A 15,879-nucleotide genomic window follows, 5' to 3' on the forward strand; every position below is an offset into this window, starting at 1 on the left:
CCGTGGTGTAACTATAGGGGTTGTAGCAATCCTAGTTGTGACAGGGATCACAGGCCCCCTCACCACACCGAGCATTTGTTTAATCACTTTTATGAATTGCTTTGATATTTGGCATCCAAAGTATCATACATTTGAGACAATGGAGTGTTTGAGACAGGGGAAGGAAATTTACTGTGCGGAACACCCCCCACATTTAGAAAGATCACTAACCTTTTAAAGACAAAAGTAGCAGTAGGTGAGCACAGAGTCAAGGAAGAAAAGTTGTCGCTGCAAGGCTTACAGTGGTATCATATCACATGTCTATATGGAAGAGACTGCTGAGCTGTACAAGAAACTATACTCCACCACTACCAATACTTAGAGTAGAGGTGGTGATGGAGGGATAGTCAGTAACTAATATAAGGCCCATATCAGCGCCTCTAACCTGAGTAGATTAAAGTTGGATGTTCGTGCACTAGTTGACACCAGAGAGCAAGTGTATGCATAGAATAGCACAAAAAACACAATGTGATGTGAAAGCCCTTTCCCACTAACAAACACCTTAGATGCTCATTAATGTGAAGTGGACAAATCCAATCAGAGAAGCTATAACTTCATTGTAATAACTGGCTGCTAGTGCTGCAATAATGGGTCACTTAAAAGACCCAGAAACACTGCTAAAAGGATACAGATGTGCTGCAGCTGGCAACTGTGCGGAGAAGTTGTGCTGGGGGGGCAAGCTGCGCTTTTGCACTGGGACTAGTGAGCCAATCAGGCACTTGGCCCAAAAGCAGTATACCGTACAATTGTGACAATATACAGTATACATGAAATGTTAGTAATGCAGCTGAATAATGTCAAGCAGGGGAACAGAGCTGTCTTGGGTTATCTGTCAGCAGTCTTAGGATGCAGAGACAGTTGATTGCACTGGTGAAGCAGGGAGCTCCCTACTTTACCATTTAAGGTCTATTTCCCACGGTCAGCATGTGATCAGTATTTTGAATGAGTATTTGGTCAGTATTTGTAAGCCAAAACCAGGAGTGGAACCTACAGAGAAAAGGTATAATAGAAATATTTGTGCCTCTTCTGTGTTTTGGACCCACTCCTGGTTTTGGCTCACAAATACTAATGTAAAAATACTGACCAAATACTGACCATGTGAAAGAGGCCTGACTCTGCGTGCTGCTAGTATTGTCCCTTTTTGTGATTTTTAAAAGTTGGGTGGTATGCACGCTACATTGCTAGTATATTAATTAACAACCTTGCACATCTGTAGATGTTGCTCTTCAGACACCAATAATCCAAGACTGTTCTGTACAGTAGCCTCCATGTCAAGCAGCCAGTCCCAGACCTCCTGGCAGTCTCCCTCCAAGTCATGGACACTGCAGAGAAAAACATAACAAGCTTCCGTGAGTAATCAATTTAATTAGCGAATTACTGTTAATGTTACAGTGAACACATATATACTGGATTGTAGATGCTTGAACTACAGAGCCACAGTGGGCTCCCTGACCACCATTAGGCTTGACATCATATGCCCCTCAAACCAAGTGGGCCATGGCATATGCCCAAGCTTTCATTGTGAAAAAGATTCCCTTGAAGGGGCAACCACCATAAATAGTTTTGAGTTAACAAAACATACAGGTCAAGATTACCAATACAGCCTCTTAGTGTGTCATAACTTATGTTCTAGGGAAATGTATTTTATTAAATGACCACCTACCCATTGAATCATCTTAAATATCTAACCTGCATTTACCAATACATTTACTGCTTTCTTTCTTAATAAAATATATTTTTACTTAGATTAATTTATGTTTTTGGGTTGTGGTACATATGAGCTGCTGGGGAAAAAAAGTCATAAAAAGAAAAATGAAATCCCAGACAATGGTGTTTTCATTTTCTGTACCCCATGCATGGAATGCCCACTAGATGCACACTCTATGTCCTACTTATTGTAATGACTACTTGACAGATGCCCATAGCAGTCAATTAGGTTTAAGGTCTCATGGCTGCTGCAGCCTGAACCAGTGATGAGACAGGGCATGTGTCTCAGACTATCACAGACTAGGCAGCATAGTTAAACTGTAGTCAGAGATCTCAGCTCTGCCCTAACAGAGCTCCGCTAAAAAAAATAATCAAGGAGCAGGATCTGAGAAAAGAAATAGCAAGTAATCATTCCCTGAAGGTATTGACTTACAGTACCAGTCAAATGACAGGCACACCACACCTTTTAATTCCATTTTGTCCTACACTGTAGATTAATTTTGAAGACTTGAAAACAATGAGGAAACACATATGGAATTAAGTAGAAGATATAAAAGCGGTAATCCAACCAGAATATATTTTATATTTTGTATTCCACATAGTAGTCCCCTTTTACTTTGATGATAGCTTTGCACACTCTTGGTATTCTCTCAATCAGCTTCATGAGGTAGTCAACTGGAATGGTTTTCCAACAATCTTGAAGGAGTTCACAGAGGTGCTGAGCACTTGTTGGCTGCTTTTCCTTCAATCTGCAGTCAAACTCATCCCAAACCATCTCAATTAGATTAAGGTCCGGTGATCGCAGAGACAATGTCATCTGACGCAGCACTCCATCACTCTCCTTCTTGGACAAATGGCACTTACATAGCCTGGAGGTGTTTTTCGGGTCATTGTCCTGTCGAAGAACAAAGGCTGGTCCCAATAATTGCAATCCAGATGGGATGGCATGTTGCTGCAGAATGCTGTGGTTTGCCATGCTGGTTAAGTGTGTCTTGAATTTTGAATAAATCGCCAACAGTGTCACCTGCAAAGCATCCCCTCACCTTCACATTGTCAGTGGGAACCACACATGAAATAAAACATCTTCTCATCTTTTCTGCATCTCACAAAGAGGTTGGAAACCAAAATCTCAGATTTTGACTCATTAGACCAAAGTACAGATTTCTAATGTTCTAATAAATATTCCTTGTGTTTTGGCCCAAATAATTGTATTCTTATTCTTGTTTCTCATTTGGAGCAATTTGACCACAGAGACCTGATTCTTGCAGTCACCTCTGAACAGTTGATGGTGAGATGTGTCTCTGTAAAGCGTTTATGTAGGTAACTCTTTGTCTTCCTTTCCTGCGGCGGTCCTCTTGAGAGCCAATTTTATAATAATGTTTGATGGTTTTCATGACTGCACTTGAGGATTCCTTCAAAGTTCTCGAAAAATTCCGTATTAACTGACTACATCTTAAAGTAATGGTTCTTGCCATAATATGGATTATAACAGCTGCAGAATAGGGCTAAACACTGTATGGAATTATGTACCGATCCTACCTCTCCAAACCACAAATGATGATCCCAAACACATTATGAAGGCAGGAAATTCCACAGATTAACTCTTGATAAGTTATACATGATAATTGAAAACCATTTCAAGTGATCATCTCATCAAAACAAAAGGGGGCTTCTTTAAAGAATCTGAAATATAACACATTCTGGTTTGTTTAACAGTTTTTTTTTGTTTGCTACTCAATTCCATATGTGTTCCATCGTTTTCATGTCTTCAATATGAATCTACAATCTAGAAAATAAAAAGTAAAAAAAAAAGAAATAGAATAAAAACGTGTGTCCAAAAACTTTTGACTGTTACTATACATATTATTTTTGAGCTTCTGACTGGAAGGTTGGTTTAATAACCATATTGAAATGTAGGATGTCAGACTGCTACCATATATAGCTCTGTATGGCAAAGGGATCAAGTTCTGCAACACTGGGAATGGGAGTTGTGTAATACCAGCACCAGCTAATGCAGAGAAGCTGATTGCCGGGGTGCTAGAAGTTGGGCCCCTGCTGATATATAAAATATAAAAATCCCAGAGAACCCCTAATCAAATATAAAATGTTTCATAAGGTAAGTAGTTATTTGATGATTCTGCAGTGAGAGAGATGCCCTCACCTGTCACATCTCATGCTACTTTTCGGTGGAGGTGGATCAAAATTATGGCTGGTCTCAGTATACTCTGTGCTGTTCAGCTGTAGTGACATCTTGGTTACTGCATCTCTCTGAACTTGTAAGGGACTGAGAGGTTCATTTACCTGTGGAGTGAACAGATAAGTCATAGGTTGCTAACAAACAGTATTCAGCCTGTCCTTGCAACAATAACAATTAAAAATAAATCACATAGACGCTGCAAGTAACTGTCAAACACAATGGTCCCAACAGTGCCACTCGGTGGCCAGAAGTTGTAATGCACATAAAAATAAAAATAAATTAAACAGGGGGCACACACACATAACAGAGCTGCAATGATGTCTGCTGTAGTTAGTCTAGTCAGCAACACAGTTATATAAAATATTATTTGCCTCAGAGCTCAAATAGCAGTGTCCATACACAGACTTATTGCTCAGTTTTTCTTATGGAAGTTTGCTCACCAGATGTCTCATCTTTAAAGATAGCGCCCACTAAAGAGCTGAGCGGGTGCCATAGCCCTCGGCTGCCTGCTGTTTTATATAGCAGACATCCAGAGGCATTGTTCGTGATCGGTGATAATGCCGATCATGGATTTACCTTCTCAGATACTTTGGTCAATTGCAATCACAGCATCTGAGTGGTCTTTTCTCTCTTGGGGACAGAACAGCTCCTACAAGCCAAGGTCAAGGGAGCTTATTGGTGATATAGCAGCTTCTGGCCTTTTGAAGTAGCAGGACTCCATAGAAACATATTGAATCTCTCATAGGCTACAATGTAAAATCATTGCAGTTTATGGCATAATAAATTGGATTATCACATTTTAAAGTCCCCTAGGGGTGATTAAAATAAATGGAGAAAAGGGAAAAAAATGAAAAATATAAATATTTAAATTACTCCGCTTTTCCCATAAAAAAAGTTTATAAAAAAAAAAGATCATCATTAGCATTGCCACATCCCAAAACACTTATACTATTGAAATATAAGAATAGTTATCCTGTATGGTGAACGGCATAACGGAAAAAAAACTAAATGACCGATTCAGCTTTGTTTTGCCGTTTCACCTCCCAAATCAAATACATAAAAAGTGTTGCAAAAGTCATACACACCCCAAAAATAAGCCCCCACACAGTTCCATAAATTCAGATATAAAAAAGTTATAGATCAGAATATGGTGATGCAAAGAAAAAATAAATTTTTCCCAACTTTTCACCGGTCCTGACATTACCATATAAATGCATGTCAGTTTAGGGCATATTGATGATGAAATGCTTAGAGACGATATAGGACACTTCTATTGCCACTTTTTTCTAATGTCTCTATATTGTTTATTTATTTCCACTAACTGTATAGGGTGGTTTCTGTCACCGCACTTGGGATTTTGTATGTGTTTGTTATTTTTGGTACTTATCTTAGTCCAGGTCCAAATATAGGGCTATATATTCCACATTGTTGGAATCCTTCCTGTGCTAGGGTCATCCCAGGGCTATTAGGAGGCAGGGTGGCAGCACTAGGGATATTGCCCCCATCCAAGGCCTAATAGATATCTGCCTACCTTCCTGCAAGCATTAGGCATTGGAATAGCAACTTGAAATCAGGTTTTGTTTTTCTTTTCGATTATTATTCTTTTCTATGATTAAAAGGGTGTATTGACTTTTAACATTTAGGTTATGTTTTAGAAAAGTGGTGCTTCTGTGAATCCTATTCAAATGACAACATTCTACTATAAATCCCCTGAACAGGGTTATGTTCAATCTGTTAGTTTCTATATTGTGTAGGCCCCATAGAAGTGAATGCGGCTGCGTGAAAATTGCAAGCATCCGCTAGCAAGTGTGGATGAGGTGCGATTTTCACGCATGGTTTCTAGGTGACGATCGGGATGGGCACCCGATCATTATTATTTTCCCTTATAACATGGTTATAAGGGAAAATAATAGCATTCTTAATACAGAATGCTAAGTAAATTAGGGATGGAGGGGTTAAGCATTCTTAATACAGAATGCTAAGTAAATTAGGGATGGAGGGGTTAAAAAAAATAAAAAATAAATAATTCAACTCACCTCATCCACTTGTTCGCGCTGTCTCCTTTCTTCTTCTTTGATGACCTGGGATGAAAAGGACCTTTGGTGATGTCACAGCGCTTATCACATGGTCCATCACAATGGTAATTGACCATGTGACGGACCATGTGATGAACGCAGTGACGTCACCAAAGGTCCTTTTCCTCTCAGGTCATCAAAGAAGAAAAAAAAAGACGAGCCGGGCAGCGCGAACAAGTGGATGAGGTGAGTTTAATTGTATTAATTTTTTTAACCCCTTCATCCCTAATTTACTTAGCATTCTGTATTAAGAATCATATTATTTTCCCTTATAACCATGTTATAAGGTAAAATATTAAAATGTACAGAATACCTAACCCAAACCCGAACTTCAGTGAAGAAGTCTGGGTTTGGGCCTGGGTACCACTTTCAGTTTTTTCTCACGTGCGTTCAAAATGCTTTGCACTTGCGCAGAAAAAACGGAATAACGCAACAAAATCGCATACAATACTCACTCTACTCGTACGATTTTCCCACGACACACCCGCATCCTATTTGGCCCTCACACACGATGCCCGTGTGAAAGAAGCCTAAGGGTGGCTGCACACAATGCAGATTACATGCATTTTTTCTGCACAGATTTTGTACCAGCAAAGCAAATGAGATGGAACAAATTTCATATGCTCTTTGCTTGTTTTATTTAGTTGTGGAAATTGACCTGTTGTGCAAATCCTAAAATCTATGAGCCTATCAAACAATAGACCTAATAGTGGGGCACACTCTAAGATATACAGTACAGACCAAAGGTTTGGACACACCTTCTCATTCAAAGAGTTTTCTTTATTTTCATGACTATGAAAATTGTAGATTTACACTAAAGGCATCAAAACTATGAATTAACACATGTGGAATTATATACATAACAAAAAAGTGTGAAACAACTGAAAATATGTCATATTCTAGGTTCTTCAAAGTAGCCACCTTTTGCTTTGATTACTGCTTTGCACACTCTTGGCATTCTTTTGATGAGCTTCAAGAGGTATTCACCTGAAATGGTTTTCACTTCACATGTGTGCCCTGTCAGGTTTAATAAGTGGTATTTATTGCCTTATAAATGAGGTTGGGACCATCAGTTGCATTGTGGAGAAGTCAGGTGGATACACAGCTGATAGTCCTACTGAATAGACTGTTAGAATTTGTATTATGGCAAGAAAAAAGCAGCTAAGTAAAGAAAAACGAGTGGCCATCATTACTTTAAAAAATGAAGGTCAGTCAGTCCGAAAAATATGGAAAACTTTGAAAGTGTCCCCAAGTGCAGTCACAAAAACCACCAAGCGCTACAAAGAAACTGGCTCATATGCGGACCGCCCCAGGAAAGGAAGACCAAGAGTCACCTCTGCTGCGGAGGATAAGTTCATCCGAGTCACCAGCCTCAGAAATCGCAGGTTAACAGCAGCTCAGATTAGAGACCAGGTCAATGCCACACAGAGTTCTAGCAGCAGACACATCTCTAAAACAACTGTTGAGAGGAGACTGTGTGAATCAGGCCTTCATGGTAGAATATCTGCTAGGAAACCACTGCTAAGGACAGGCAACAAGCAGAAGAGACTTGTTTGGGCTAAAGAACACAAGGAATGGACATTAGACCAGTGGAAATCTGTGCTTTGGTCTGATGAGTCCAAATTTGAGATCTTTGGTTCCAACCACCGTGTCTTTGTGCGACGCAGAAAAGGTGAACGGATGGACTCTACATGCCTGGTTCCCACCGTGAAGCATGGAGGAGGAGGTGTGATGGTGTGGGGGTGCTTTGCTGGAGACATTGTTGGGGATTTATTCAAAATTGAAGGCATACTGAACCAGCATGGCTACCACAGCATCTTGCAGCGGCATGCAATTCCATCCGGTTTGCGTTTAGTTGAACCATCATTTATTTTTCAACAGGACAATGACCCCAAACACACCTCCAGGCTGTGTAAGGGCTATTTGACCATGAAGGAGAGTGATGGGGTGCTGCGCCAGATGACCTGGCCTCCACAGTCACCGGACCTGAACCTAATCGAGATGGTTTGGGGTGAGCTGGACCGCAGAGTGAAGGCAAAAGGGCCAACAAGTGCTAAGCATCTCTGGGAACTCCTTCAAGACTGTTGGAAGACCATTTCAGGTGACTACCTCTTGAAGCTCATCAAGAGAATGCCAAGAGTGTGCAAAGCAGTAATCAAAGCAAAAGGTGGCTACTTTGAAGAACCTAGAATATGACATATTTTCAGTTGTTTCACACTTTTTTGTTATGTATATAATTCCACATGTGTTAATTCCTAGTTTTGATGCCTTCAGTGTGAATCTACAATTTTCATAGTCATGAAAATAAAGAAAACTCTTTGAATGAGAAGGTGTGTCCAAACTTTTGGTCTGTACTGTAGATGAATCAGAAGACAAAAAAGTGTTATACCCCAGAACAAAAAAAAAGCGCCAAGGAGGACTTAAAAGTATAACCTTTACTGAATAATATTAAAAAGTATATATTGATTAAAAAAATAAGAAAAAAAGAGAGAAATCCACATACAATAGAAGAACAAAATTCATGTGAGGGACAAACTCTGAGCAGACATGGGGATAATACTGCATAAAGCAGGCACAGCATACAGGTAAGGACACTATACATACACTGGTCACTAAAGGAAAATAGGCAACCCAGCTATAGAAAAATATATATATGCTGTTCCAAGAAGTAAATGAGGAGATGTAAGGCTGCATAAGAAACCCCTGGTATGTACTTTTCTATTTTATTGGTTCTTCTGTATCTGATTTATAGCTTGGGTCTTCTCATGCACTTTACTTGTCAGCAACTTTAACAGAGCATTATAGAAGCAAATTAAGGCACCAATGTGAACAGGACCTTTCCTATCTTTTTAACCTACTAACTTCCCAACTGATGGTCCACCTTACTAATTTGAGGCAAAAAAAAGCCCCTCAAATGAAAAAAAAGACAAAAAAATGAAACCATCTAAACAGTACCAAAAGAATAAAAACACATACAAAAAAAACAGCCACTGAGCAGGATCAAACAAAAAATATTTTTTCTTTTTTTCTTTGTAGTTTAGAGTTTTTAAGGTTTTGGAATTTGGATGTTTTGGTTACTATACCTATACTGACAACAACTGGTCAGGTACTAAGAGCTGCTATTCTACCTGCCTACTTACAAGATGCTGTCTGTAAGTTTAAATGAAATAGCTGGGAGACCGTTTTTAACCAGATTCCACACAGTCTCCCCCAACCCCCTTTTTTTTTTGTCCATCATTTCCCATACTATGCAGTGTGGACCTGTAGGCATTGAGGATCCATTACAGTGGAGTTTGAATGCAGTGAACATGCAAGTAGAGGATGCAGAAGTGGAGAGGACTATGGGCATAGAGGACATTAACATGGTGGATGTTATCGGTCTGGTGAGCAAACCTTTATAAGAAAAACTGAGTGATAAGTTTGTGTATGGACATCATTTAGAGTTTTAAATGTAAGTGATCCAATGGTGGAGATTCATCAAAACTGGTGTAAAGTTTTAGGATAAGGATTTGTGTCACTTATTTCACCAATATTTCAAGTGTGGGGGGTGAGGTGGTTTTAAGTAAAAAGCTAATATTTGCATGCCTTATAATAATTCATATGTTTTATTGGTGTCTGCATTTCTATACCAAGTAGTCAGGATGGATCATAAGAAGAATTGGATGTGTGGTGTGTATATGTATTATGTAAAGCTAACTGCTGCACCCAGCTTTCATTCTCATTCCCTGGTATGTCCACATTGAACTTTTAATGTCTGCTTCACTGCTGGATTTATGAAGTATTTGTTTACATTAACTATTTCACCCCTGTATCTGGTCCTCCCTTGATTAGGCCAAATGTCGCCCTCTAGGTCACACCTCATTGAACACTGAGTGGTATAAATCTAAGTCCTTAGGTCTTTTCAGGCCTTGGTCTTATCAATGTAACATATTTCAAGTGTAACTCTTTAAGTGCACATACCGAATTATACCAGAATTGGACCGGAAGGGGACCACAGGTAATTACAGAAATAGTTAATGCAAACAATATTTATCTTTTTCATCTTACTCTTCCTGAAATACCCCCACATTCATTCACCCAGAAAAGAACTATTCATCTCTCCCTCCATCTTACCTTCTAATCTGACTGCTTGCACAAACCTGTTTGCAACGTAAAACACTAACTTCCCAAGCACACACAGATACCTCCTGCCCTCTCTTATTCTCACCAACTAACACTTTTTCTGCTTCTCCTTAATGCTGGTGATATCTCTCCAAATTCAGGCCCCCCTCAGCAAATCCCCACGTATGTCCCAGTACAAATCTCAGTCTAAAAATTTCTGCAACCTCTTAAACCTAATAATTATTCCTCTGACCCCCTGCTACTTTGGTTCCTCTTGCCAGGAGCATTATGGAATGCACACTCTGTCTGTAACAAACTGTCCTACATTCATGATCTTCTCATTCTCATGATCTTTCCTTTCTGGGTCTCACAGAAACTTGGCTGACTCCCTCTGACACCTCCTCCCCTGCCGCACTCTCATATAGTGGATTTCATTTCACTCACACACCTGCTCCTACAGCCCAATTCCACTGCCACCCTCCATTACGCTCACTTCATTTGAAGTACCCACTGTTGGCATCTACTCTCCCTCCAACCTTCAAGTAGCTGTCATTTACCTCTCTCCAGGCCCAGCCACCATCTTTCTTGACCACTTTAACACCTGGCTACTACACTTTCTTTCTGCCGACATCCTCACTATCATGAAGGGTGACTTCACCATTCCTATTGACACCTGCCACTCAGCCGCCTCTAAACTCCGATCTCTCTCTTCCTCCTTCGGCCTCTCACAGTGGTCTTCCGCTCCCACCCACAGAGATGGTCACACTCTGGATCTTATATTTACCTGCCTCTGCTCCCTATCCAACCTTTCTAATACCCATCTCCCCCTATCTGACAACAACCTACTCACCTTCTCTTCATTGGTCTCTTCTGCAGCTCCCCTGGTCCACACACTAGCACACCCCCACAGGAACCTTAAACATCTCAACTTTCTCTTGCTTTCTGACTCTCTTCTGCCACTCTCTACTATTTGTTCACTCCAAGACACAGATGCTACCACCACCCTATATAACACCATAATAAGTACAGCTCTGGACACTGTTGCCCCCCTCACACACAACAAAACCCGAAAAATCAACAGACAACCCTGGCACACCAACCTGACCAAAAAACTCAGACAAGCTTCCAGGGCTGCTGAGCGGCGATGAAAGAAATCCAATTCTAAAGATCAATTCACCGCATACAAGCAATCCCTCCTCATATTCAAAGCCTCACTCGCTTATGCAAAACAGGCCTACTTCTCATCTGTCATATCTTCACTGGCCCACAGCCCTAAGGAACTTTTTAACACTTTTAACTTCCTTCTCCGTCCCCCAATGCCCCCACCCTCTCCTCTCCTTTCATCTCAGCTGAGGACTTTGCCGCATACTTCAAAGAAAAGATCGTCAACATTAGAGAAAGCTTCAGAGCACAGTCCCCACAGACCCTCTGCACAACTGCTTAGTCCTCTTCCCCCAAAACCCGCTTCTCCACCATTTCAGAAGAAAAACTCTCCACTCTACTCTCCAGATCACATCTCACCACCTGTACACTTGACCCAATCCAATCACACCTCATTCCTAACCTCACCACAATGTTTATCCCAGCCCTAACTCATCTCTTCAACCTATTACTGACCTCTGGTGTCTTCCCCTCTGCTTTTAAACATGTTACTATTACACCCATCCTTAAAAAGCCTTCACTTGACCCATCTTCTTTGTCCAGTTATCGCCCCATATCACTTCTTCCGTATGCCTCAAAGCTACTTGAAAAACATGTTCATTCTAAACTGTCCTCTTAGCTCTCCTCCTGCTACCTCTTTGCCCGCCTACAATTTGGCTTCCGACCCCACCACCCCACCGCTCGACTGAGACTGCCCTTACCAAAGTCACCAATGACCTACTAACAGCCAAAACCATAAAACATTACTTTGTCCTCCTTCTCCTTGACCTGTCCTCTGCCTTTGATGCTGTCGACCTTGGACCTTGGATTCTGCCCTCTCATTCCGACCACATATCCAAGCCCTTTCCACCACCTGCCGCCTCCAACTCCAAAACATCTCCCGCATCTGTGCTTTCCTCAACTTTGAATCTGTGAAAATGCTTGTACATGACCTCATCATCTCCCGCCTAGATAATGCAGCATTCTCCTCTGTGGCTTTCCATCTAGCACTCTCACACCCCTCCAATCTATCCTCAACTCTGCTGCCCGACAAATACACCTCTCAGCCTGTTACTCCTCTGCCTCTCCCCTCTGCCAATCCCTTCACTGGCTCCCCATTGCCCAGCGAATTCAGTTCATAATTTTATAAAATACATACAAGGCTGTCCACAACCTGTCCCCTCCCTACATCTCTGAGCTACTTTTCCGATACATCCTCGCACGCAATCTCCAATCCTCACAAGACCTCCTTCTCTCCTCTCCTCTTATCACCTCTTCCCACAATCGCCTCCAAGATTTCTCCCGTGCATCCCCCACACTCTGAAGCTTTCTACCCCATCATATCAGACTCTCACTGACAGTGGAATCCTTCAAAAGAAACCTAAAAACCCACTATCACAGGTAGAGTCATGGGAATCAAGATAGAGCGGAGGTGCACCCCCTGAGCTGCCACCTGGTCCCCTGTCCTTGCCTACTTGCACCATCAACCCTAGGTGATGGTGCGCAACTGGGCGACAGTCCCTAACCTACTAAGTGCAAGCAGAGAGAAAGAGACAGCAGGGAAGAGGACAGCCACTGAGAAGTTACAATAAGCGGACAAGAGATAGAACAAAAATGGAAGGCGAGGTGGGTCAACTAGCTGAGTTCAGTCCAGGAGGTCACGTCAGAACAAGGGAAGAGGCAAAGACAAATCCCTAAACAAGCCGAGGTCAAAATCCAAGAGGTATCGTCAGGGAGCAGGCAGAAGAGGTGTCAAGAGGTGGATCAAGGTTCAAATTCCAGAGGTAGCTTAATAACAAAGTACACAGCCTATTGGATGAAAATCACAGGCAACCTGTAGCCAGCGGGCCGTCTGTATTTATAGTGGGGAGTGAGGGTCATGTGACGTGGCCAGCATCACATGACCGACAGACAAGTCGAGCACCGAGTGATCAGCTCGGCACTCACGGCTAGCAAAGCCGCCCTGGGAACAAGGCCAAACACAGATCCTCGCTCCCGAAGCTAAGCAGCAGGTCTGTGGCTGATGGGAGAACGATTGTGCCTTCAGGGCCCCGTTACACCCACCTTTTCAGACTACAACCAGTGAACCTGCTGCCTCTATACCACCATGACCAGCTTCCCCCTCACCTACTGTGTCCTACTCCCATACCATGTAAATTGTAAGCCCTCACAGGCAGGGCCCTCTCTCCTTCTGTACCAGTTTGTAACTCACCTTGTTTATGCTTAGTGCAAATGTCTGTATTATGTATATATACCCCTTCTCATATGTACAGAATGAATGGCGCTTTAATAATAAATAATAATAATATTAATAATGTGTAACTCAGTGACTAAACATGCTGCTGATAACTTACCTGTCTGGCATTACAATAGTCTGAACAGCTTTGATTACTCATCTCTACCTGGAATACGATCTTACATCTGTCTATCTGCCTTATCTGAACCTTCATAGAGAGTATTGCTGATTCTGACTAAGAACAGTAGAGTGGCAGCACTAGAAAAGATAAAATCCTAGGCGGTTTTGTCTAGGACACCCGCTGGTCAGATCCTGAATACTGCATTCTTGTCCTCAGGATTTAAGGATTTCGGTGGGCTTTTTATTTTATTATTATTCACAGCATTATAAGTCAACAGCTGGATGGCAGACACGTGCATTCATCTATCCCACTGCGGACAGATGTTTTAAATAAAATGCTATTTACATTTGCTCAGATACTGAGACCTAGTGCATAATACAACCGGCTTGGAACATGCCTTTTGTTATATTAAATTTCTCATCCTCCAGGAGAAGGGAAGTATAAGATTTGTGGTAGATCAAGAGAAGAAATATTTCATATTTCTGCACATTGAACAGCTGGGGCAGGACAGAAGAAATTTAATTATGGGGGTCAGTAAAGAAAAGTGCAGTATTTTCAATTATTTATCATTTTTGTTATAATTAACATACAAATGTTTGCAGAATAGTTTTCATATTCACATAACACAAAATCATCAAGAGTCAGGACCCCTGAATTTCAAAATACCTGTATATATGCTCACTTCAATAGATTTGAAAACTTTTTTTAAATCTGTTAATTTGCAACTCAAGCTGTTCTATAGTTAAAGGAGTTCTCTGGGCTTTTAATATTGATGACCTATCCTCAGGTTAAGGACTCAATAAGGACACGGCTGTAGTTTCGGTCCACATCCGATCTGCTTTATTTATTTTTTATCCTTCAAGTCAAAAAACCTGTTATGTTTAATTTAAAGTGTATACTGCATGTGAGGTCCAACATACGGGTGATTCTGATCCACATTCAAACATTTTGGCATCTAGCTGGCAGAGAAATGTCTCACGTTATACACCTTGTGGATGCAGAACCCTGCATATTTCCACAATCTATAATATCTCTTTTATTTGTCCAGCTGAGGGTCTATAATCATGCTTTTATGTTTTCAGGTACACTAACTAAAACTGGGCTGCATGGATTGTCTTCCTATATAGTGATGAAATACATTGTCTTAAACTGAATTATGTATATTTTTTTAATAGGAAAGATTTGCTCAAATGCACAGTGCTGTGCAAAAGTTTTTAGCTTTAAAAAATAGTGTTAATAGTTTACTTTTCTCAATTAACAAAATGCAAAGTGAATGAACAAAAGACAAATCTAGAGTAAATTAAAGCAATATGTGGTATGATCACGCTTTGCTTTGAGAATAACATCAGTTCCTCTAGGTACACTTGCACAAAGTCAGGGATTTTGTAGGGTTATAGTCAGGTGTATGATTAACCAATTTTTCCGAACAGGTAACAATGAACTTCATTTTCATACTTAGGCCATGGTTCCATTCCGTGCATTGGGGACCACGATTTGCGGTCCCCAATGCACAGGCAACGTCCGTGCGGCGGCCGGGATGGATACAGACCCATTCAACTTGAATAGGTCTGTGATCCTTCCGTTCCGCAAAAAGATAGAACAAGTTCAATTTTTTTGTGGAACGGAAGCACAGATCGGAACCCCACAGAAACACTCCGTGGGGTTCCGTTCCGTGCTTTTGTTCCGCACCACATCTCCGGATTTGCGGACCCATTCAAGTAAATAGGTCCGCATCCGTGATGATCACGGCCAGTGCCCAGTGTATTTCAAAACTGCTGTATGCCGTTTGCTGAACGGAGGGGGAACAGTATAATAATGAGTGTCTGCAGGCAACAGGGAAAGCTGGTGGAGGTTCCTTGGAAGTTTGCGGCTACATTTCAGCAAATGTAGTTGGGAATCTGGTCAGGATTAATTGTGTCCGCAATGCGGAGAAATACATGCTGATACTTACCAATCAAGCAATACCATCACAGAGTCATCAGATTGGCTCCTGCAGCAGGAAAATGACTCCAAAATGACTCCACACATACAGCCAATGTCTCCCAGAGAGCCATGACTTCAACATGTCTGTATGGGATTACATGGAGAGATGGAAAGTTTTGAGTATGCCTACGTCCACAGAAGATCTTTGGTTAGTTCTCCAAGATGTATGTGTAATGCCCCAAAAGTGCATTACCACCTTTGCACCCAGCCACTATCTCCTATGGTTAACCTCAGGTCCAGGTCCTGCACAATGTGTATTCATAATATTGTTATGTTACTG

The 15,879-nt window shown here is 41.3% G+C and overlaps 1 protein-coding gene across 1 annotated transcript in view; it reads right to left on the reverse strand.

The window, feature by feature from the left end:
- Positions 1-15,879, reverse strand: part of AKAP6 (A-kinase anchoring protein 6) — a 378,396-nt gene that overhangs the window by 207,672 nt on the left and 154,845 nt on the right. The window contains exons 8-9 of the mRNA XM_044271267.1: positions 3,908-4,047; positions 1,241-1,361 (exon numbers count right to left, since the gene is read on the reverse strand). Coding sequence (XP_044127202.1) covers positions 1,241-1,361; positions 3,908-4,047 — 261 coding nt within the window. The remainder of the gene's footprint in view (positions 1-1,240; positions 1,362-3,907; positions 4,048-15,879) is intronic.

Source organism: Bufo gargarizans, chromosome 11, assembly GCF_014858855.1.
Source record: "Bufo gargarizans isolate SCDJY-AF-19 chromosome 11, ASM1485885v1, whole genome shotgun sequence".
Classification (NCBI taxonomy): domain Eukaryota; kingdom Metazoa; phylum Chordata; class Amphibia; order Anura; family Bufonidae; genus Bufo; species Bufo gargarizans.